At 36.6% G+C, this 25,435-nt stretch overlaps 1 protein-coding gene across 1 annotated transcript in view; it reads left to right on the plus strand.

Annotated features, from left to right (window-relative positions):
- Positions 1–25,435, plus strand: part of ADAMTS19 (ADAM metallopeptidase with thrombospondin type 1 motif 19) — a 241,183-nt gene that overhangs the window by 38,095 nt on the left and 177,653 nt on the right. The window contains exons 4-7 of the mRNA XM_040444385.1: positions 9,829–9,994; positions 17,963–18,135; positions 19,779–19,862; positions 20,536–20,693. Of these exons, the coding sequence (XP_040300319.1) occupies positions 9,829–9,994; positions 17,963–18,135; positions 19,779–19,862; positions 20,536–20,693 (581 nt within the window). The remainder of the gene's footprint in view (positions 1–9,828; positions 9,995–17,962; positions 18,136–19,778; positions 19,863–20,535; positions 20,694–25,435) is intronic.

Here is a 25,435-nt window from a genome sequence, read left to right on the forward strand (position 1 = left end):
TAGGTATATTTACAACAAATACTAAATAATCATCAGGAAGATACAGTAGAACATAACAGCTTTTGGCCGGACTGATACATAAGCTTAGAAGTAGATTTAAAACTGAGTTTGCTCACTGTTTCTCAACTTCCTTTTTTGCATGCTTAAAGAATCCATAGAAATCCCAAGGGATTAATTTAAAATTCATTAAAGTGAATGAATATTGGAAAGTATATGAAAACCAAATTAATGGCTTTTCTTGATATAAGCAAAAATTAGACTATAAAATGAGAACTGAGCTAACCATCCTAATAACAAAAAGTTACCCATTTCGGACACTTAAATGTTAGGATGGAGCGTTCACTTTCCTCTTTATACCATTTATACCAAAAAAAGTGGTACTATTTTTACTACTTTTCACATCTTCAACGTAGAACAGCTTCTGTTTATAATCTTACTTATGATGTTCTTTATCTGTAATGGAGTCAAAAAGGAAATGGGTGATGAGCATTGAGAAAGGCACTTGTTGGGATGAGCACTGGGTGTTATATGTAAATGATGAATCACTAAATTCTACTCCTGATGCCACTATTACACTATATGCTAACTAACTGGGATTGAAATAAATAAAAAAAGGAACATTTTTGAAACTGTTTTAAAATCCCTATCTCTGTCAAACTATGGGAAAAAGTTAGAGGAGGGCAATGGCTTTCAATAAAGTGGGTGAGAATGCATATTTTTCTTTCATTTGTGGGAGTGAAATGTATTTCTGTGTAATTATTCCGGAGATGAAATACGACTGTTGAAAGTACTCAGCATAGAGTTCATCATGAAGCATCCCGTAGTAAAATCTGTAACCAGTGTCCCAGAAAAGATAGATAGTCTACAAACCACAGGAGGATTTCATCAGGGTTTATTTTTGAATATGAATCAGATAAGTGATACTGCCATGGAATGTCTCGGGTTCCTTTCCAGTCATCATTTTCCTGGGGATCTCTCTGCTCCAGCCCTAGTAACCTGGCTTTTCTTTACACATGCTATGTCAGTCCCATCTCAGGGTCTTTGTTTCTCCTTCTGCTTGGAATCTTTTCCCCTATAACTTGGCCTGGCCAACTCTCATGTTTAGATCTCTGCTCAGATGTCACCTCACCCAAAAGACATTCTCCACATCACTCTCTAACCCTTGTAATACTTGGCCCCTGAATTCCTACTGTACACAATTAACTTCTCATTGACCAAATAGGACTTAAGGATATCATAATGAACGTGGGGGGTGGTTGTTGTTCCCCCCTTCCCCCCGCCCCGTCTTCTTTCTGGTGTTGTTCACTCTTAGGGTGTGAGAAGTCCCTTGGTAAGTTTAGTCACAAAAAGTCTGGTAATTAAACGATTCACACTCAAAGCATTAAACCGTCTAAATTGATTTAAAGTTAAAATCTCCCTGCCCCATGCCCTTCACATGGTGGCTTGCTTAGAGCTAATCACAAGCAGTGAAGAAGGGGGAGTGAAGTCAAGAGTCCTTGTTACTTCCCCACCTAGGACTTCCATTCCTCCTGCTCAGTGCACGGAGCTTCCTCTGGCTCCTCTAGGACAGTAACCATAAGGGAGGAGGGAAGGCGGAGTATGTTTGGGTGACCAATGGTGTCATGGTATGGTGACGGTGTCATGGCATTGTAATCGTGTCATGGGATAGTGGTGCTGAGCATTATGTTTGACAAGTGCGTAACATGGTGACTTCCTGTCTCTGCTGGGCCACATTTGTGGGTTTTGGGGAGGCTGTCCTCTTCAGAGATGCTCCTCAGTCTCTCTGGATCTCTCATATCTACCCTTTGAAGAGGACTAATTCATCTTCTCCAGATGGTCACTTTCAGCTTCTGCTTTGTCCCTTAGGTATCTGGGGGGGATACTTCCAGGCTATATTTGAACCTTGTTTTTTTGTGTGTGTGAAATAGAACACAGACATAAATAAGTGTATAAACTATCAATGTAAATCTTATTAATAGTGATAGAGCAATTGTGTGTGTTACTTTGACCCAGTTGAGTAAATAGCAAATTGTATCCCTTCCTGGAGTATATGTAAGTTGGTGACAAGTCTTGCCAGCCTGGATCACAGCTACCCCCTGACTTCTGGCTAAATAAAGTCAATGTTCATAAGAATTTTTGAATAGAGGCTCAAATGAATGAATAGATAATAAAATTATGATATATTTAGAGGATACAGTGTTATTCAGCAGTTAAAAGCCAGGACTATAGAGATTGTTTAATGCCATTAAGAAACAAAATAGCTATTAAGTTGTTCTTAAATGGAAAAATAAAGGAGATTATAAAACTTTAACACATGTATGCATGTGTAGAGGCACATCTATGCATACACACAGGTGCATGCCCACATATATACTTATGTGTCTGTATGTATGTTAATAGTCTAGAAATGCACACACACACACACACACACACACACATACCTGTGTAGTTCTGTATGATGGGATTTGGGACAATGATTTTCTTTTTTTAATTATATATTTTAAATGTTCTGCTATTTAAAAGTTCTGGTTTTATAATCAGGAGACGTTTGAAGAACAAAAATAGAAAAGAGAGCTGTAAAACAAAGGAAGAAAGAAAGAAAAACTAAAACCTTAACATGTTGAAATATTGTCCCTGTATCTGCCTTGGGGGTGCTGGGAGTCATTGGGCACATAGCACTGAAGGAGGCCTGGAGGTGGAACCCTCAGCCCGCTCAGAAAGCCCCTGTGCCTTCGGCAGCTTATATGTCTCATCATATTAAACAGTCAGCTCAAGATAAAGTTCAGAGCCTAATGTAGTATATCTGTCTTCTGCTTTGTAAGGGATGGGGCATGGCCTCACTATGGATATCAAATGTTGGACATCTCCCAGTTGTGAGGTGTTGTGCTTGATGTCAAATCCTCAGTGCAAAATGTTTTAAAGATGAGAGTTGTTTGGAATAATAGACATATGGCAGGGCCTAGGCTTCCTCAGATAGCCTCACAAAGGCCGTCTTTTGTTTCAATCCTGTCTTCACCACATACTGATTTGTGACCTTGGGACACAATAAATCTTTTTGAAACTCACTTTTTTCAGTAAAACCGGTGAGGCTAGCATATGTGTCACAAGCTTGCTGTTTGATTAGATGAAATCAAGCATATACAATGTCTGATACACAAGCGTATTACTTTCTTCTATTGTTTTCTTATACATTATTTTAAAAGAAGTTTGAAAAGAAAAGAGAAAGGACTCGATAATTTTTTCAGCTTCGGTAACTAGAAAAAAGTTGGAGTCATGAACAGAGATACAAACTCAGAGACAAGCCCTGGTTTGGGAGAACCATCAGACATCTCAAGAGAGATAGTGAGAAGTGAGCAAAGAGGGGCGTGGCTCTCATATGGAAGCATTGGGCTGAGAAGAGGTTTGGGGATTTGGGTATTGTCTCTGTAGAGGGTGTTCTAAAACCTTTGGGAGGGATAAATGAAGATAGCAGTTGCTGACCAAAGACCTGCCTTGGAGTGAGGACCATGACTTGTTTAAGGAAACAGAAACAGTTGCTAGAGAAGAGAGCTACAGCAATGTAATATTCCTGGAGGAGAAAAATGGTCAAGGGTCAAATGCCTTAGAGAGGAGAACAAAGGACAGGAAATTGTGGGTGGCCTCAGAACAATTTCCAGAGCTCAGTGGGGGAAACTAGAATGCAGGTAGCAAGCAAATTTAGAAAGATGTATTAAAACCAAAAACAAAGTTGGACATTGGGAGCATTAGATTCCAGTCCTGACACTCACATGAACTCTCTGTGTGATTCTCTGCACGTTGTGCAACATCTCTCAGTCTTGGTTTTCTTGATTTTAAAACTCCAGCGATGGCCGGATGATTTCTAAGTTTCCTTCTACCTTCGTAGTTTCACGATGCTTTCTGAAGCTCTTTGGCAAGGAAAGAAAACAGAATAATGTTAACAATGTGGTCACATGAAAGCTTTTCCTAAAGATAGAACTTGGGCTCCCAAGGAAGGCAACATTGGGAATGCCAGAGGGGAGAAATCAAGTAGTGACTTCCCCTCAGATGGAGTTACAAGTGGAGTCAATGGAGTAGATGCTGTTGAGAACAGTGAGTGGATGTGCTTTCTTTTAATCTCAAAAAGGAATAATATATTGAGTTAAAGGCAACATTCCTGAGCTCCTGCTGTGTACCAGGCCTTGCGATGCCGAGCACTATGCCCAAAGCCTTCCCCCAGAGTAGTTCGTGGTCTGATCAAAGACACACGAAAACCGTAACCAGAGTGGACTTAATAGTGGAACAACGGGAAACGTACAGTGTAGAAGTGGATCAGGGAGGCAAGGATTACTTTGAAGAGAGGACAGGACTGGCTGGGTTGTAAGAAACAACCAAGAGGACTTTCTGGAAAGAGAAGGCACCATGTGCACTGTACCAAGTTGTGAGCATACAACTAAAACGTACGATGAAAACTGTTAAAATGTACTTTGTTCACACAGTTAAAATGTGTTTGTTATGGTTATATATAAAGTTTAAGTAGTAAAAATAAAGGTGGAGAGGTAGGCAAGAGTTTATCGTGACCTTTTATACCTTATATATCTTCATTAAGGATTTACAGTTTCCCCCTGTGGGCGTAAAGGGGAAACATCAAAAGAATAGAGTCAGGAAGAGAAGGGTAGTATTTTAAGACAATAGGATAGATAAGATGTCATAAGTGTATTTTCATAGACTTGCGTGTGTGTGTTGAGTACACAAATGCATGAAAAATCACTCCTATTCATAGTAATGTTGCAAATGACATTTTTTGAAGAAAGTTTCAACTTACATCAATCCAAATGCTTACACTCTGGACTATATGATGCTTTATTTACTTACTAAGATACACACTATACCATTGCCATACAAGAAAATACTTAAGGGAATAAAGCCAAAGTTCAGGTCATGTAGAGCATCAGATGTTTGTCTGCAGTGTTTTTACAAGCATATCATGATGCCACGTCTTTTCAGCATTTTCTCTAACGGCTGTTTAGAAAGAAAACATGTGCCTCTTTCAGTATCTCACTAATTCACTACTATACCTATGGTCAGACAGTAATCATCCTCAGAACCTCAGGACTCGGACTTTCCTGTTAAGAAATTTGTCATTTGATGTTTTCAGTTATATGGGTTCCTCTTGTTTTTTGGCTACATTTTCCCACATCTCTGCACAAGCCAGGCGTCTCCTTAACTGTTAGCTAGACTCCACATCCTCTTTTTCTTTGTTCCTAATATCTCCTCTCCTAGGGAGCAACCTTGCCCTCATCTTATCCAGATTCTGCTATCACTCAAGACTCTTCCGATATCCTGAAATTATGATGATTATTATGACATTCCTCATGTCCTTTAACAATTATGCTATTGAGTTCTTATGATATACTCTATACTTTTTAAAATAGGACATTATCAAAGACTCACAGAATGCAGTATGAACCTCATACAAATTTAAGCCAGTCCATTGAAAGCTTACCTAGAAAACATTACCTAGAAAATGTTGCTATCTAATTATTAAGTCTTTCTCCTTCTTCTTCTCCTTCTTCTTCTTCTTTTTCTTCTTCTTCTTCTTCTTTTTCTTCTTCTTCTTCTTCTTCTTCTTCTTCTTCTTCTTCTTCTTCTTCTTTTTCTTCTTCTTCTTCTTCTCCTTCTTCTTCTTCTTCTTCTTCTTTTAAAGCAAGAGAGTGTGTGTGTATGCACAAAGTGCCTGTGTCAAGGAGGGAAGGGAGAGAGAATCTTAAGCAGGGTCCATGCTCAGCATGAAGCCCCACGGGTCTCCATCCCATGACCCTGGGATCATGACCTCACCCAAAATCAAGAGTCTGATGCTCAACTGACTGAGCCACCCAGGCACCCCTTTAAGTTGTTTTTAAGTTATGCTTACATTAGAGTTTTGGGATCTATTTAATAGACCGTAATTAACTTGAATTTGAACACATGAAACATTTATACTGGTTAATTGAAGCAATTCACCAACAGTGTATTTGGCACATGAACCAAATCAAATTTCATGTTGTGATTAGAATTTAGTGACAATGTCAAAGCATCTACATGGAGATCAGTATGATTGGTTGTTTATTTAATAAAGCACAGAGGCATCTAAAGAGAACAATAAAATGTCAGAACTAGTAAGAAAAGAAATGAGCGGTAACTGATTTAATGTAAGTGATGGTAAATTTGCAAAATACTGAAATTCTTGCTAAATTGTGAAATGAAAGATAACATTCGATGGCAAAAGAACAGATGCCACCATACGAGAATATGCACATGATGACAGAACTAAGGTAAGGGACACCTGTTAAACTTAATTTCATTTCCAAATTTTGTGTGAAGTGTCTCAGAATAGGGAAAATCATTTTGAAAAATCTAAGAGCAATCTGGGAGAAAAATGCTTATAAATCTTGCATTTATCTTAGATGTTTTGCTGTGCGATATTTGTTCACATACTGTTTTCTTTCCTCCTAAAACCGAAAGGACAATGCTTGCACTACGGTGATTGCTGCATCGTTGTGGATTGTCGAACACAGGGGCCCTGGTGCCTAGAGGTTAATAGAGATTCGTGTTCTCCCATGGCTTGTAAAATCACAGCATAGATATGCATTTCTGTTCGGTTAGTGAGAAAGTGAGGCTTTTGTGGTGACACAGAAAACCTCAAGACTTTCTTTAATTCTGCTTTAATGTAAGTCATTAGAGCATTCCCTTTGCTATAGGATAGTAGTCTCGTCTCAGATAGAAATTCCTTCCCTGCAGAAAAAACACTAAGCACTTGGTGCTAAATCTTCCCTGGACTGAACTGAGTCTGGCACACTGTAGTCAGACAGTAAATATGTATTGAATGAGTGAGTCACCATTTATAATTATTCCAACGTTTTTTTTTCCTTTTCCAAAGTAGCCTTCTCATTTTTAAAAATGTCTAGAGATAAAGTTCTAACACAGTAGATAATTCTGTTATGAAGAGGTTTCCAAATCCCATGTTAAAAAATTCTATTTTAGAAAATATTTAACATGGTAATATGGGGATACAAAGGTGAGTTAATTTTGATTCCTTGGACTCTTGAGGTCTTCAGTTCACAGTCAAATGTTTGGATGTTTTGATTTATTCTGGTTATTCTAATTAATGAAATAAAAATTATGGTGAACATTTATTGAGTGGTTACCCAGTCTCAGATCCTATGAAAGGAGCATTACATGGGCTTTTCAAAAGTGAATGTTCCAGATGACCCTATGGGGCTGTTGTATAGATAAAGTCACTGTACCTTTATCAGAGTTATTTAGCTAGTAGTAGACTATGAATCCGAATAATCTTGGGGTGCCTGGGTGGCGCAGTCGGTTAAGCGTCCGACTTCAGCCAGGTCACGATCTCGCGGTCCGTGATTTAGAGCCCCACGTCAGGCTCTGGGCTGATGGCTCAGAGCCTGGAGCCTGCTTCCGATTCTGTGTCTCCCTCTCTCTCTGCCCCTTCCCCGTTCATGCTCTGTCTCTCTCTGTCCCAAAAATAAATAAAAACGTTGAAAAAAAATTTTTTTTTGAATCCGAATAATCTTAAGTCCAAAATCTATTTTTGCAAGGCATTAAATTTTATATGATAGTATGCAATTAAATTTATTTTGATTTATTGCTTTAAATCTAATACTTATAACCTTTTGAAAGAATATCAGATTATAAATGTATGATTTAGGGAAATTCAGCGTGTTTACTTGAGATGTTCTAAGTGAGCATCATAATACTTACTGTTTTAATCATCAGCCACACTGTTTTATTAGTGACCTTCAGTACTGACTGAACCTCAGAAGCATACTGGTATGAGATAAGAGCAGGATATTTTTGGGTTTTCACAGTGTGGATCAATATATACCGTGATCCATCCTCCATCCATGTGTAGATGTACTCCTACATCTTTGGTGATTATTGTTTCAAGTTTTAAATATTTGTTATTGTCCTTTTTTCTATCAAATTAGGTTCCGAGGAAAATTTGTTTGGGTTTCTTGTAATTACTTTAAAATTCAACCTAGTTTTACATGTGAGACAATGAAACCATGTGTGGAAAATAAAAGGACTCATTGGAAGTCATATTAAAATTACATAACAAATGCCCCAAGTGTATGATATGTGCCTGATATTTTACAAGAATCATCACAGTAAATCTTTTCCCCATTATCCCCACCTCCAGCCTGTGTGTGTGTGTGTGTGTGTGTGTGTGTGTGTGTGTGTGTAAAAGAGAGAAGGAGAGGGAGAAACAGAAAAAGAGAAGGGGACAGATAGAGGTGATGGAACTATTATTCTAATACTTGAGATTTTTATTGGTGTTATAAAAATGCAGTAAAAAAGTGAGAAGTATTTTTAGATCATTCTTAAGATGTCTTGTAACATCAATTTGGTATAGAATAAAATGAGATAGCCCATTAGCAATCCCCTGGTCTTCCGGTAGAGAAGATGCAATACACTTTAATAATTAAAACAAGAGGGGCGCCTGGGTGGCGCAGTCGGTTAAGCGTCCGACTTCAGCCAGGTCACGATCTCGCGCTCCGGGAGTTCGAGCCCCGCGTCGGGCTCTGGGCTGATGGTTCAGAGCCTGGAGCCTGTTTCCGATTCTGTGTCTCCCTCTCTCTCTGCCCCTCCCCCGTTCATGCTCTGTCTCTCTCTGTCCCAAAAATAAATAAACGTTGAAAAAAAATTAAAAAAAAAATAATTAAAACAAGAGAAAAAGTCTCTTCTGTGCTTTTAAAGAAAAGATACTTTTTTAGTGTAGGTTCAATTTTTCTTAATATTCAGTTTAGAAGAATTACTATATCTGAAGAAGTAAGTATATTATTACTGTGCTAGTTCTAGTGGATCAAATTGAAATGAACTATATGTGATTTTTATATAATCAATGCAAAACAGAATTAAGAACTTTGATAGCAGATTGGGTGTGAACAGTGCAGGTTCCGAGGGATTATTTTGTCAAAACTGTTTACTAAAGAGTTAACAGAATGGTCAAATATATGTATTATATGTATTTTATACAAGTAATATATATTACAGTAGAGTAAAATAATAAAAATGGAAAAGGTCAAGTCATATGTTCTGTGTGGAAATTTTTCCTAGTTATAATATAAATTTATGTTCTAAAAAAGGAAGGAAAGAAATGACTAGGCTTAGCTTCAATATAATAAAAGGATACCTACTTGCTGTAAGTTCTTTTTATTGATAATAACGTATTTTACAGTTTTTAGCCCTCTGTCCACAATTGGCTAAGTTTAAAAACATGGCATTATATGAAATGAAACATGCTTATGTAAGTGATGATTCATTTTTTTCCTGTAATTTACTGTTCAAAGGTTTTAAAAATGTTTAGTAGAAGCCTTTAAGAATATTTTATACGATACTTTCAATGCTGTGTCCCCTGCATTTGCTTTGACATGTTACATGAATTACTTTATTAAATAGTGATTATTGAAATGTTGGACAGTGTGGTGCATGCAATTAAAAACTGTATTGCTCTTCTGTACATGCCTACATGTAAGTGACCCCATGGGTCTCCCAAAGTGAGCCTTTAACATTCCAGAATTTTTACTGTGCATCTGTTGCTGGCATCTAGCCTCCCACCCACACAGGCTAAGTCCAACTAAATGAAGTTTATGCTAGCACAATAAAGTATGTAAAGATGAAGTAATAACATGGGAAGACAGTTACCTTATTAGTCGGGTTGCTGAAATAGCTTCACTAGAAGAATGTATGCACATATGTGAAAGAAAATAGAGTGTGTGTGGGTAGGAAAGCCTAGAAAGTAATTTATTCAAATAGTATTTCTTATATATCTTTTTATGTTATATATTCCAGATGGGATTTATACAGCTCAATGAGGACTTCATATTTATTGAACCACTCAATGATACAATGGCCATAACGGGTCATCCACACCGTGTATATAGGCAGAAAAGGTCCATGGAGGAAAAAGTCACAGAGAAGTCAGCTCCTCACAGTCATTACTGTGGTATCATTTCAGGTAATGCCTTCTCCTGAAAGGGGTTTAACAAATATGCAATGTGAGATGAATACACTAAATTGTTTTTCTTCCTTTTCTTCCATCTGTCCATCCGTCTGTCCCTCTGTTCATCCATCACTCTTCTGGTTTTATACTTGCTCAAAATGTGGAGTCTCTTTGGTTAATAACAATTAAACGTATCTATTTTAGACTTCTCTTTTAGTTTTCTACAAAGTACTACATTTTAATGTCAAAAAATGGAAATTCACAAGGGTTCAGAGATTAATATATAACATGCATCTCTCTTGAATTGTGAAGTGTTCCTTGTAGTATACTATTCACCTCATTGGCACAGAAATGATACCGAGAGAATTCGAGATCTTCTGAAACTGAATACTGTGAGCTCATGGCCTTATTTTAGTCCACCTCTTTGAGAACATCATAGCTATCTCTTTACTTTGACCAGATGCCTCTTTTACTTCTTTCTTCTTTTTCTTTTTCTTTTTTTTTCTGTTTGACCCAAGTAAAAATCATCTTGGAGGTGAAAATTAACAGTGTAGTAAGAAGAAGGGTAAAGATTTATTTCTTCGAATTTGCTGTCAGTATCAAAATACCTTAAATCTGGACTTTTCAGAAGCTCATAAACATTTCCAGCCATCAAATCCTAGTCTCTGTTTGTCTGCCAGTTCTTCACAGAAATAAAATGGGGCTGACTGTTTTGTCCGCTTTCTTACTTCCTTTGGCAGAGGTCTGTGTGTTAGCAGGAACGGTAAGGAAAATGACTGATTTCTATTATGTAAGGAAGACCTGAAAGCCATAGCCAGCTTTCAAAAAATAATTAGAAGTGTCCCTAGGAAAAATTTTTACACATCTAATCCAGACATCTCAGTGACTATTCACTGATACAAGAAATAGTTCCAGTTAGGATCTGAGGAAATAGGAATTATTGAAGAAGTTTTGGTGTAAAGACATAAAAACTTGACTTGTACATTTAAAATTAGGTGTGAGTGTGGTTACTGCCAAGATACTAAATCTAAAATTGGTTATGGTATTTGAGGCTAGTTTAGGTGTATGACTTGTGACAGTCAGTAACATTTGCAGAGGTGATAGGATGTTCATATCATTGCTCGTTTGGGGTGTTCAGATTCAGAAAGAATTGTAATATATTTCTGTTTAAATATATTTATCTCAAATTAATGTGTGACTTCTGTTTCCCTCGTGAAAGCTCATGGTATCAGTCTGAATGGGAATCATCTTCAAAAGGGCCTAAGTGCCCCTACCTCTGGGCCGCACTATTTGCTGTACATGATCGAGCCAATTTAAGTGAAACACATCCTTCTTCTCTCTTCTAAGAAATACAGGCACAAAGGAGATAAAACTGCTCAACAGAAGTCATAGCATTATGAACAAGCCAAAGAAAGGCTCTTGTGTTGAGGAATGATAGCAACAACTTGGATTTAGTCCATTTAAGGAAATTGTCTTGTATGGGTTATACTAAATATCTGCGCTGTGCAACTTTCAAATCGTAGTCAGCTCCAGCTGTTCTAATTACTCATGTACAGGATGACACAAAGAAGTCTTTGTGTGCTATGGTCCACAGAGAAAAGATTTCTAGAAAATTTTAATTTTAATAGTTTTATAAGGCACAAATACACAGTTCATGTTTGACAAACATTGCTCATAAGGTTTCTATTTTTTTTTTTTTTTTTTAAGGCATGACTGTTCTGTATCATTTGACCTATTTAGGTCAAGCACTTACAGGCACGGAGTGTCAAACTATCGGTTGGATGATCTACTGAGTTTGCCTACTTTCAGACTTTTTAAAGGTCCAGAATTGAGAAAATGGTTTTAAAATTAGCAGTGTGTGCAATAAAGCCTTCATTTACTTATACCAATATGTCTAATTGTAGCTCTTCCCTTATGACTTCAGGCTGATGTATTAACATATTAAACAAATGATTCAACTTTGTATAATTCGACTTTGCCTTTGTGCAATGGAATCAGAAAGTTTCCGTGTATTCACATTGATCTTTGCGCTGTTTCCCCTTCCTCCTTTTAATGCCTTAGGTATAGTATGTTGCTGTGTATTGACTTCATGAATATCTTTTCTGAACAGGAAACTTCATACTTTAGGATGACTTTGTTGTGTTCTTCTATGAAAACATAATATAGAGAAGGCACATGAGATTGAGAGCCAGAGGCCCCCCTGGGTTCAAGGCATAGCTTCACTTTCACTCCTGCTAGGTACTCTTTTTCCATTCCCTTAAACTTTTTTTTTAAATTTTAGTGTGGTTGACTTATAGTGTTATACTAGTTCCAAGTGTACCACATAGTGATTTGACAACCTGTACATTATTCAGTGCTCACCACAATAAGTGGAGTTACCATCTCTCACGCTGCAAAGCCAGTACAGTATTATTGACTGTACTCCCTTTGCTATAATTTTCATCCCTGTGACTCATGTATTTTATAAACAAGAAGTGTGTACCTCTTAATCCCCTTCTCCTGTTACACCCATCACCCCACCCCCCTTCCTCTGGCAACCACCAGCTTATTCTCTGTACTTATGAATCTGTTCATGGTGTGGGTTTTTTGGGGTTTTTTGTTTTTGTTATTTTTTTAAGATTCCACATTTATGTGAAATCATATAGTATTTGTATTGCACTGTCGGACTTACTTAACTTAGCATAATGCCCTCCAGGTCCGTCTATGTTGTGAATGGCAAGATTTCATTCTTTTTTATAGCTGAGTGATAGTCCATTGAATATATATCCCATCTTCTTTATTTATTCGTTTTATGATGGACACTTATGTTGCTTCCTTATTGTAAATATTGTAAGTAATGTTACAGTAAACATAGGGGTAGATATATCTTTTCAATTTTTCATTTTTTTGAGTAAATAACTAGCAGCGGAATTACTGCTCTGATATGAGATATGAGATCATAGGAGATCATATGAGATATGATATCTCTTTTTAATTTTTTGTGGAAATCCTTGGTGTTTTCCACTTTTACACCATAGCTTCTTTATTTGCAACATAAGCATGACCAGTCACATCATAGGGATAAAGAGCTAAATGTCACAGCTCTTATTTTCAAGAGGCAACCAATGTATTATTTTAGACAGACTGGTAAGTGAGTAATTATACTGAGGCATGATGGAAACTCTGCCACACTCAGTACACAAGAAACTAGGTTCTGATATCAGGGGCCTGAGCCGCAAAGATCAAGCAGCAGCAAAGATGACAGCAAGATGATAGACTTACATCTCTGGGGAAAAAGGGGAACAGCGGGTACAGATTATGATAATGGACTTTGGAGTCTCTGCCTGTGTTCACGAACTTAATGCTACCACTTCCTAGCTGTGTGATTTTGGAAAACTTACTTTCTCTCCCCGCAACTTCATTTACAGTATACAAAATGGGGATAGTGACACCCAAACCTCCGGTCTGTTGTCAGAATTAAACGAGATCATGTGTGAAAATGAAAAACTCGTGTGAAGTTTTTAGTACATATGGTTAGAGAAGAACAAGTTTCAGGCAAAAGGAGCAATGTATGCAGGGGTATAAAGGCAGGAGAAGGCATCAGCTGGGGGAGCTGAAGCCAAATGTTTGCAGTGTGGACGGGAGATACAACCTTTGAAAGGTAGTCATGGACCTGGATGATGAAGGTACTTCCTTGTGTGTTCGATGGTAAGGACTTTACCTGGGAGCAATATGTGGTCTTTCAAGATTTTAAGCAGGCAAGTGACATTATTAATATATATTACATTACATTTTATTGTAAACCTATGAGTATGTCTAGGACTCACTGTTACAAGTAGATTTATAGAACTAAAGAAGAATGATCTATTTGAGCAGGACATAGAGATCATCTCTATTCTTAGAGACATCTCTAACTTAACCACACAACTACTGACATGATTTCCATATGTCATCCATAACTGTTGTGGACATTATTGTCACCATGTGTATAGGGTATTATAGAGAGCACATGGTGAGCATTGATGACTAAACATTTTTCAGATTTCTTCACTAACTGGAAGTGTGTGGTATCAACTGTGTTGTTCTTATACATGCATATGGGTAGAAAACCGTCTCAAGATTTGGAAGATGAAAAACGAGCTTAGCATAGTTGATGTAGACCCTGAAGCCGTCAAAGAAAGCAACCTGATAAAAAGATTACTTCAATATGCATGGTTCTTACACAGTGGTTAACTTGTATGATGGAGTCTACCATGAAGCTGAGATTCTTAAGAAACATTCTAGAATGTTCCATGCAGTCTATTTAACTATACCATGAAAATAAGGATGTAGCATACTGACAGATGGGGACTGGGACAGTAAAGGAAACAAACTTTTTTCTCTCTCTTACTTTGTTCCAATCTCTGTTCTAACCTCTCTCTTTTCAGGTGTTTAGTAACTTGTATTCATGTGTCTCACAGTCACTTCAGACTTAATAAATCTAAAGCTGAACCCATTACCTTCCTTCCCAAAGTCCCCTGTTGTTGTCTTCCACTATCTACTACCTGGTCACTGAAAGATAAAAATTGAACACCCCCCACCCCCACCTTCCCCACTGCACACAAGCCAAAACAAATAACAGCAACAAGAGAATAATTCTGGAGTGCCTGGGTGGCTCAGTTGGTTAAGCATCCGACTTTGGCTCAGTTCATGATCTCCTGGTCATGAGTTCAAGTCCCACGCCGGGCTCTGTGCTAATGGTTCACAGTCTAGAGCCAGCCTGGAACCTGCTTCGGATTCTGTGTCTCCCTTTCTCTCTGCCCCTCCCCTGCTCTCACTCTGTCTCTCTCTCAAAATAAAAACATTAAAAAAAGAGAGAGGGTAATTCTAACCACTTCCCCTTTTTTCCCCTAAGTCAGATTAATTTTACATGTGATGATGACTACTTTCTAATATTTGCCTATCTTCTCATGCTTTCTATTCCTACCACTGCCTGATTTTTACATATAAGATCAGTGACATATCCACATAGGAGAGCTACGTCTGTATTTTTCCCTCCATGGTTTATTTGGTGTTGACTCTGCCAAAGTGAGTCTGTTCATCTACTTGTAGAAATGTCTGCTACTAAATATTACAAGTATATATAACAACATACTAATACATAACTAAGTACCTTTAAGATTATGATTAGAAAACTGCAGAATTCATTGCTAATTGGCAGACATCTCAAGATACAGATAAAGTCAATTTCTTATGCTGCCTGTCATCATCTTTGGTTTCAACTACTCGTACTAAATATGGATCTATAAAGTGTACTTTTAACTCTTGTGATCCTGTTGAAGATGGCTAGTGTTGTTTTTGTCTTTTTGCATTGTCATGATTCATGACATAATACTTCTTTTCATTAAATAATGAGTCTTTGCTTTTCTTTTTATAACACTTTCATTAACTTTGTTAACTGACTCTACTTGGATAAAACTTTGTTTATCAAGTAGATTTTAGTCTGGGTCACTGCAAAAAAAGAAAAAAATGAAACTGTAGATTATGATGATAACTCAGAACAGTGAAGTTCCCAGTAATGGTAGTGGAATCCAGTTCATGTTAGATCTCAGAGATAACTCAGTTGGGCCTAGAAGGCAGTAATAGAAGGGAACCAATAGTTCAAAAATTCAAGATATAAATTAATTCTGGCACCATGGAAAGATGTTAGAGGGTAAGAAAGGTGGAATAGATAGTTTGCAAAGTGGAATAGAATAGACTTGAATTGAATTGACAAGCCACTGCCAAAGTACTTAAAACAAGACAAGGAAAGCAATTTATCAGAAGCCACCACAGTGGACTAGAATTATGAGAGTATGTACTTAGAAATTAAAAAAAAAATTAGAGACACCCAGGGAAACATGACTAATTGGACACACAGATTTATCTCCATGAAACTCTACTAAACACACATGTTTACTTCTGGGGATTCCATTAAAATTGTAGTAAAGAAATATGAAAGATGTTGGCCCATGAGTATAAGTTTGGGAAAGGAGGTGGTAGCACTTTAATGACATCAACCAAATTTTGGTATATGGCAAGGAGCAGAACAGGTAATCATTGATTTAAGAATGGATTGTAGAGATGGTTGCCCAACTGTAGAAATTGATTACAACTAACTGAATTGTACATCACTGGCTACGTGTTTTCTCATATATATTATATCTCAGTAAAGCTGTTAAAATAGTAAGTTTCATTATTGAAGTACCCCATGCATACAGGAAATTGCACAAATGATGTGTCCCAACTGCTAAATTTTCCCAAAATGAACATAACCATGTAGTTATCACTCAGATCAGAATATAGAGAATGTCAGTACAACAGATGTCCCCCTAGGCCCATTCCTAGGCACTAATATCTCTTACCTCAAGATACTTACTGTCCTTCTAACATCATGTCTTCCCAGTTGTTATGTTTCTGTAAATGGAAGAATACAACACCTACTCTTTTGTCATTGGCTTCTTTGCTCAACATCCTCTTTGTGAGGTTCATCCATGTTCTTGCACATTGTAGTAGTTGGTTCATTTTCTTTGTTCTAGAACATTCCATTGAATGGGTAGGCCAAAATTTCTTTATCCATTACACTATTGAGGTTATTTAAATTAAGAACAGTACTACTGTGAATAATTTTTACATGTGATTTATATGCATTTCTGATAAGTGTATCTTTCAGATCACTGATCACTGGGTATGCAAATGTTAAACTTCAGTGGCTACCGCTTGCTCATTTTTCAGTGTTTATCCTAATTTAAACTCCCAGTATGTATGTGCAGGGGACTTTCAGTTGTCTCCACACTCTTGACAACACTTAATATAATCATCTCTTTATTTTAGCCATTCTAGAGAGTTTAGTTAATTTAATTAATTGTGATTTAAATTCGCATTTCCCTGAAGAGTAATGAGACTGAGCACCTTCTCACATGCTAATTAGCCATTTGAATGTCTTTCTTTGTGTGAAAAATGGCTGGTCAAGTCTTTTGCCAATTTTTCATTTGGGTTATCTGTTACTAATTTAGAGTAGCTTTTAATTTGTTCATTATGGAAAAGTATTGTAAACATCTTCTCCCACTTGGTGGCATGCTTTTCATTCTGATAGTGGCATGTTTTAATAAACATTTTACATTTTTATGTAGTTAAATGTATAAATACATTTATTTGTGGTTACTACTTTTATTTGGCCTTGTTTGAAGAAATCTTTATTTCCCTATGTGATCCTGATGGAAGGCAGAACTGAGTCTTTTGTAACCCATGCATAATGTTTTAGTAATTAAGGGCCACTGCCTGAAATGAGGATGTGTGAGATAGTCACTTCAGGCACTCTCTTCAAGTAGACCTTTGTTTTGTCACTGGTTTCAAAAAGAAAATTGTGATTTTTTTTTATTGGATTATTTTATTTGTACGGACTCTGTGCTAAGAATTTTACTAATGCAACCTTATTATAGGACATCAACACTAGAAAGTAGATGTTGCTATTGTTCAGATGAGGAAATCAAGGCTAACTGACTGATGTTAGTTTCCCAAGTAGCAGAGCCAATAAGTGATACAAGTCTATCTAGTCTATTTGATTCCAAAGCCACACTCCAAAACCAGATGCCCTTTTAGCTTCCATGTATTCAGGGAACTTATTTGGTCTTGCTTACCACTATATTATCAACATATCTTGGCATTAAATAAACATTTTTTAAATGTTTATTTGTTTTTGAGAGAGAGAGATAGAGAGAGTGAATGGGGAAGGGGCAGAGAGAGAGGGAGACAGAGAATCCCAAGCAGGCCTCATGCTGTCAGCAAAGAAACCTACGTAGAGCTTGATCTCACGAACTGTGAGATCATGACCTGAGCCGAAATCAAGAGTCAAACACTTAACCAACTGAGCCACCCAGGTGCCCCCTTCAGTAAACATTTTGAAAAAATTATTGAAGAAACGGAAATTTTGTATTCACTTTGCCAATATGGAGTCACATTGGAAAATCCATTTCTCTATTGCAGACAAAGGAAGACCTAGATCTAAAAAAATAACAGAAAGTGGAAGAGGGAAACGATATTCATACAAATTACCTCAAGAATACAACATAGAGACTGTAGTGGTTGCAGACCCAGCAATGGTTTCCTATCATGGAGCAGATGCAGCCAGGAGATTCATTCTAACCATCTTAAATATGGTAGGCAAACTTTAAAGTGCGCTTGGAATTTTTTCAAGAAAACTCTAAGGAAGAAATGTGTGAGTATAATGACATTCTTTAAAAATTAATTCATTACTATTCCTTTCTTTTATTGACATCAGTAAAAAAATGCTTTGGGTATACCAGATAAATTAAAAGAAATATCAAAAGTAATAATTCACATCTTCTAGTAAAAGAAACCATCCTTATTGTTGATTTCAATGTGGCAAACTCTTTCTCTGTTATTCTTTTGTCTATTCTTTCATGACCTTCTTTTCATTCTCTTTTATAAAAGGCCATTTGCTGAAATTAGAAATGTTATGTATTTTTTTGTACGCATGGCCCCACCCAAAGTATTAGACATTAATGTGGTGGAACAAAAATGGAGGTTGGTAATCCACTGATAGGTATGTAAAATTTGATGTCAGATATAATACTAGTTTATGAGTAAGACCTAATAGCAAATAGCTAAATTTTTTAGGCAGGTGGATCACACGTAGCTAACTTCAGTTAACACTTTTTGAACTGCAGAAATCTAGTTTGTACCTAGTATCATACAGATGTTTACCACCAAATGAATCCTTTGACTTAATTATATACCCTTTGGTTAAACTTTCTGCAAGGCAGAATTAAAAGGTCGGAGTGAAGAGCCGTTCTTAGGGGAGAATGAACATCAATAGATGCCAAAGGCAAATGCCCATTTATGATTCCAGTTACCATATAAGGCAGGGTAAGAACCACTGATTCAGGGATAAATATATTATGTTTTGTAAAATTGTATTTTTACTGTTTTTGCTCATTTTTACTATTTGGCTTATTTGAGCAGGGAACACATTTGCCCACACTTCAGTCATTTCTTACCATGTTCAGCTACCTCCAGAACATTCCACCAGCAGTCTGTTACAGGGTAGGCTAATACAGCCTACCAGCTTTAGTTTCTTCTAAGTAGTTCTATCTCTAAAAGTATGGGTTTGACGTGTCAGCTTTCTGTTTTCTATTACAAGTTAAATAAATATTACATTCTACAAAAAATGAAGTACCACATAAAAATTCACCTTGCTTTCCAGCCCTGCTGCACACACCATAGTTTGGGAAAAACAGTTATAATGAGGATCTGAAACCATTAATCAACAGTGGCCTGCAAGCTTGTCTTCCTGGGTAACATTGAAGAGAAGAGCTTTGAAAACCCTTTTCCTATTTGGCAGCTAGCTTAGAGAGAGAGAAAACTACTCCAAGGAATGAATCGGGAGGTGGCATAAAGCAGGCTCAGTTTTCAGGACTGTTTCTCAGAAAAAAGGAGGACACTGGCATTTTGTGGTCTTAAGAAACATTCTAGGGTTTAGTTACTAAAATGCTTGTCTTCAGTATTGTAAAAAGCCCAACCTTCCCTCTATATCCCATTGAAATGGCGTAGACAATCAAGACTGCAGTGAGTTTCTCAGAAGGCTAGGTCTAAATTTCTTTGTATTTAAAATGAATTAGCTATGTTATTCTTGCTTATTAAGCTAATTTTAAAATTACTTAAGTGGTTTTAAATATAAGATTTCTCAACTAAATTGAGACTTCTCCCATATCTGGACTTTAAGAAAAATAAATATGATTTCAAGTTTTATTTTAGGATTTTTATTTTTATTTGTTTTTAGGTTTTTAACCTTTTCCAACACAAGAGTCTTGGTGTGCAGGTCAATCTTCGTGTGATAAAGCTTATTCTGCTCCATGAAACTCCAGTAAGAAAGTCTTGAGTTTTTTGTTCAATTAATTGGGTGAGAAGTTGTGTTCGGATGCTTTTAAGTAAAGTGAATGTTAGGAGTGTGCTTTTTATTGACTTAAAAATCCAGAAATATCCACTAAGTCACTTAAACTATACATAAAACTGGCCTTTAGTTTTGGTTAATACCTCAGTTTTATTCTAAAAATGGAATGTTCTTAGTTTCCAAGGATCCTGACAACAAACCTTAACTTTCCAAGATGTAATTTTTAAAAGTGATTTTTAATGAGAGTTTTATTTTCTTATTTAAACATGTGCTTTTGAAACGTTTTCTTATCTGTAATTCATTTCAGAGAATACTCTGTGGCATCATTTTAGTATGCTACTTAACTAGAACTTTGAGAAAACTTTGTTCTTAAATTGTAGAAGTAAAATTAAGTTATTTAAGCCAGAAAGTTCCACATTCTTACAACACCTCTCTCCTTTTTCAGTGTAACATTGAACAGATTTTGTAGTTATTGTAGTTGCACGATTTTCAGCTGAGGCTAAATTATTTCTGAATGTCTTCCAGGTTCTAATTACTGTTGTTATGGTCAGCGGTCTGCTTTAGTAATTCAGGAAGTCTCGTCAGTTTTTAGTTTTTTGTATATCTGAAAATAATTTGCCTTGAAGTGAAATCTCTTCTCTTGTAGGCAGACCTATATATTGGGCACCATGGAGAGAAAATGCTAGAGAGTTTTTGCAAGTGGCAGCATGAAGAATTTGGCAGAAAGAATGATATACATTTAGAGATGTCTACAAGCTGGGGAGAGGACATGACTTCAGTGGATGCAGCTATACTTATAACAAGGTAAATTTTCCAAAGCCAATTAAATGACATTCCTAATTCGATGGCTGTGCTGTTAATCGGATTAATTCCTTCAGAGAATGCTTTTATTCCAGATTTTGTGTTCCAAAAAACTTTGGCATAATGATTTTAGTCATCTCCCTCAATTCATAATAACTGATTTCTGAATAGGCACATTTTGGATGGCATATTGACAAAACTTGTGGCTAGTTAATTTAAAAAATATTTTACCTCAGGGCGCCTGGATGGCTCCGTCGGTTAAGCGTCCAACTTCAGTTCAGGTCATGACCTCACGGTTCATGAGTTCAAGCCCCGCGTCAGGCTCTGTGCTGACAGCTCAGAGCCTGAAGCCTGCTTTGGATTCTGTGTCTCCCTGTCTCTCTGCCACTCTCCCACTCACACTCTCTTTCTCTCTCAAAAATGAATAAACATTAAAAAATTTAAGAAAATAAACAAAATTAAAAAAATACTTTACCCTCAATTTTTGAAATGAAGACATAGCCATTGATGATGGGAAGTGAACACTATGGTGAATTTTGGTGGCACTTCACAAAAAGCCTATATTGTATGTTTTTCAGTCATCACCATGGAGATAAAGCACCCAATATATTAAACTCAGTAATTGATAAACTTTCTGGTACCACCTGAGAAAAAAGTTTCAATTAAATCTCTAGCTGATTAATTCTTGGCTCCACTGTGAATGTACTCCTAACAAACATTTGTCACGCAGCATTAAAGGCAAATATAAAAAGATGAAACAGTGAGCAACAATATACTCTTTACGGCCACTCTGTGTTAGTAATTATTCGTAAATTTTTTGTCTAAAGCTATTAAAAATGAATAGTAATTCATTATTCACTAGCAATTTAATTTTAGCATCAGCAATGTTGACATTTCCCATCACAGAATACACACTAACATCTGAATATGATTTTCTGTAACAGGTCTGTTGAATTCATGATAGCATCTTATTGCTGAATTATACAAAAACTCTTCTAGTTCTGCATAATTCATGAAGGTGAAAAAAATCTATTGTAAGAACACAATCGGACTTCCACTTCCAACTGTGTAGGTGTACCTGCGATTGGACTTTTAGAGTAAATAGCCATAAAACTGAAGAATATTTATGAGACAAATGCTTTTAAGTCACTGGAGGATGAGCAGTGCAAGACTGCAACTTTGAAAGAAGGAAAATTTATTAAGGGAGCCCCACAGTCAATCCAGATTATTGCCTGGGAACAGTTTTTTGACTGGTATAGCAAGCTGGAATCTAGGTAGAGCCCAGTGGTCCTGCTGAAGGTACTGTAGATGAGGATCCTGTGCAGAGAATGATGCCAAGAAGCTTTTGTGCAGATCATCTTGGAGAACTTTGCAAGACTGGTCTGAATATCCATAGATAGAAACTTTCCAAAAGCATCAGAGTGCTACAGCTACGGAGTTGAGATTATTAAAGGACACTAGGAATTGAGTAGATTCAGGCCTTGAGAGTGGAGCGACCTTATTAGTACCTTGTCATTACTCCTGGTATTTAGCTGAAAAAACACAAAAGCTGAGCCTTCCTAGTAGGGACTTTGATCCAGAGAAATGTCTACTCCTGAGCTGCCCTAACAAAGCCTGAAACCAAGCACCTGTAAGGTATTTATGGGAGATAGACTGTGGAGGTTTACAAAAGCTTGGGAATTATCTTGAGCATTAGATAGATCCTCCCTACCAAGGAATAAACTCAAACCTCTCACATTCAGAGTGACGAGCCAGTAATTGAACTGGCTCCTAAAACAAGAATCAGTTCTCTTCAGAGGAAGATAAAAGAATCCTGAATCTCTGTAACATATCTACATTGTCTGAAACATAATAAAAACCAGTCAAGCAAAGAAACATGAAAATGTGACCCATGGTGAAGGAAAAATAGTCAATAGAAACTGACCCTGAGATAGTTCAGATGTTGGATTTACTGATTAATGTAGTTGTAATTGGAATCTCAGAAGAAGAATGAGAATAGGTAAGAAAAATTATTTGGACCTACAATGGCAAAATTGTTTCCCACATTGATGGGAAAAAAACCCTTTATTATTATTATTAAAAAATTTTTTTAAACATTTATGTATTATTGAGAGACAGACACAGAGTGTGAGCAGGGGAGGGGTAGAGAGAGGGGGAAACACAGAATCTGAAATAGGCTCCAGGCTCTGAGCCGTCAGCATAGAACCCGACGTGGGGCTCGAACTCACAAACTGCAAGATCATGACCTGAGCCGAAGTCGATTGCTTAACCAACTGAGCCACCCAGGCGCCCCAGGAAATAAAACCCTTTAGATATCTACATATATCATAGGAAAATGAGTAAAAGTCAAAGATACAAAAAATGAGTTTTGAATTGTCCAAAGAGATGCATTTCACAGGGGAAACAATGTTAACATTGATGATTGACTTCCTGTCGGAAAAAAATGGATATAAAAAACAATAAAAATGGTATCTCTAATGTATGGGGTTAGGGGGAACCCTATCAACAAAAATTCTTAATGAATTCTTAAAAGTGCTTTCTTAATCTATCAAAGGGTATCTACGCAGATATACACAAAAATCTACAGTTAACAACACACTTAATGTTGAAAACCAAATATTTTCCATTAGAACTGGAAGCAAGGCAAAGATATCAGTGCTTACCACTTCTATTCAGTTTTGTACTCAAGATCATAGCCAGTTTAGTAAGGTGGGAAAAAGAAAAAAAAAGTTCTTCTTTTTTTTAATGTTTATTTTTGAAAGAGAGAGAGAGATTGTGTGTGTGTGTGTGTGTGTGTGTGTGTGTGAGAGAGAGAGAGAGAGAGAGAGACAGAGAGAGAGAGAGAGAGAGACAGAGAGAGAGAGAGAGAGAGAGGAACAGAGAGAGGGGGAGACACAGAATCCAGGCTCTGTGCTGTCAGCTCGATGCAGGGCTCGAACCTATGAAATGCAAGATCTTGATCTAAGCCAAAGTTGAATGCTTAACCAACTGAGTTACCCAGGTGCCCCAAGAAACAAAAGTTCTAAATATTGGAAAGAAAAAAATAAAAAAAATATTTCTCTTCACAGATAATATACCTCAGTTCGAATAAAATTGTAAGAAATATAGCAGAAAAATTGCCAGAAGTTATAATTGGATTTTTTAAGCACATAGAATATAAAGTCAATTTATAAAAATTTTATTTAGGGGCACTGAAGTAGCTCAGTCTGTTGAGCATCTGACTCTTGATTTCGGCTCAGGTCATGATCTCATGATTCAGTGGATTGAGCCCCACATTGGGCTCTGCGCTGACAGCTGGGAGCCTGCTTGGGATTCTCTCTCCCTCTCTCTGCCTCTCCCCCACTCTCTCTCTCACACACACACACACACACACTCTCTCTCTCTCTCAAAATAAATAAACTTAAAAAACAATTTTATTTATGTATAATGAAAATGTACAATTGGAATAATGTTATAGTAACTTCCAAAACCATAAAAAATATAAGAATAATTTAAAAAAATATGTGTAAAACCTCTAAAATGATATCTATAAAGCACTGAGAGAGCTGAGAGAAATTAAATATATAAATAAAGGTTTTTATTTGTAGGAAGACTATTACTGAGATTTTCATCTTACCCACATTGAGTGAGAGTCACTATAATCTCAATGAAAGTCGGTGCCAGCTTTTTTTGTAGAAATTGGCAAGCTGATTCCAACATGTATTTGGAAAAATAAAGGACATAGAAGAATCAAAACAATTTTGTGAAAGAAGGACAAATGGGGTGGACTTAAATTATCTGATTTCAAAACTTATTATAAAGATTTGGTAATCAAAACAATGGGATTTTGGCGGAAACTTCGCAGGATAGATGAATGAAACAGAATAAAGAATCTGGAAATATACCCATATATATATGGTCAACTGACTCTCAAAAACCCACCAGTATTACTGAGTGATGGGAAGATAGTCTGTTAATGAAATGGCTCTACAACATCTGGATATCCATGTGAAAAAAATGAATTTCAACCCTGCTTTACACCTTGTGTGATGTTAATTCATAATGGAGGATAGAAAGCTACGTGATATAGCTACAGCTGTCAAACTCTTAGTCAAAAAACAGAAGATCTACATGACTATAGGGAGGGTAATGATTTCTTGGATAGAATATAAGAAAAGCACTAATCAAAAGTTCTTGAAAATAATTGTTTGGACTTCTTCAAAATTTAAATCATCTCATGTGCAAAATACATTGATATGAAAATGGAAAGGCAATCCCCAGATTGGAGAAAATAGTGGCAATACATCTGTCTACCAAACTATTTGTATTTGAAATATGTGTGTGTATATGCATATATAGTATATAACATACAAAACTTCAAACTTCAAAACTCATTAAGAGGGATGATCAAATAGAAATGACCTGTATTTGTCCAGTGCTAGCTGGTGATCTTCAATTGCCTAAATGACCTCTTTGAGTTTCATCATTAATGAGGATAGTAGTAAAGGGTAGAGAATATAAGACATCTTGTATAACATCAGGCCTACAGTGAAGGTTCAATAATTTTATTCCAAACAAATAGTTGTGTAAGATCCTGTGTAAGCTTGTTTTCATGTGGCAGACCTACTATCAGAAATACCATTTGTGGTACTATTATATCGTCATTGTTTTGCATTTATAGTTTTGTTAGCCCTTATTTAGGGCTGACATCTTCCTTATTTAGGAAAGTCATCTTCCTTATTTATGAAATTATAATTTTGTAACAT

Source organism: Herpailurus yagouaroundi, unplaced genomic scaffold (assembly GCF_014898765.1).
Source record: "Herpailurus yagouaroundi ecotype Mexico unplaced genomic scaffold, PumYag 192, whole genome shotgun sequence".
In the NCBI taxonomy this organism is placed as follows: domain Eukaryota; kingdom Metazoa; phylum Chordata; class Mammalia; order Carnivora; family Felidae; genus Herpailurus; species Herpailurus yagouaroundi.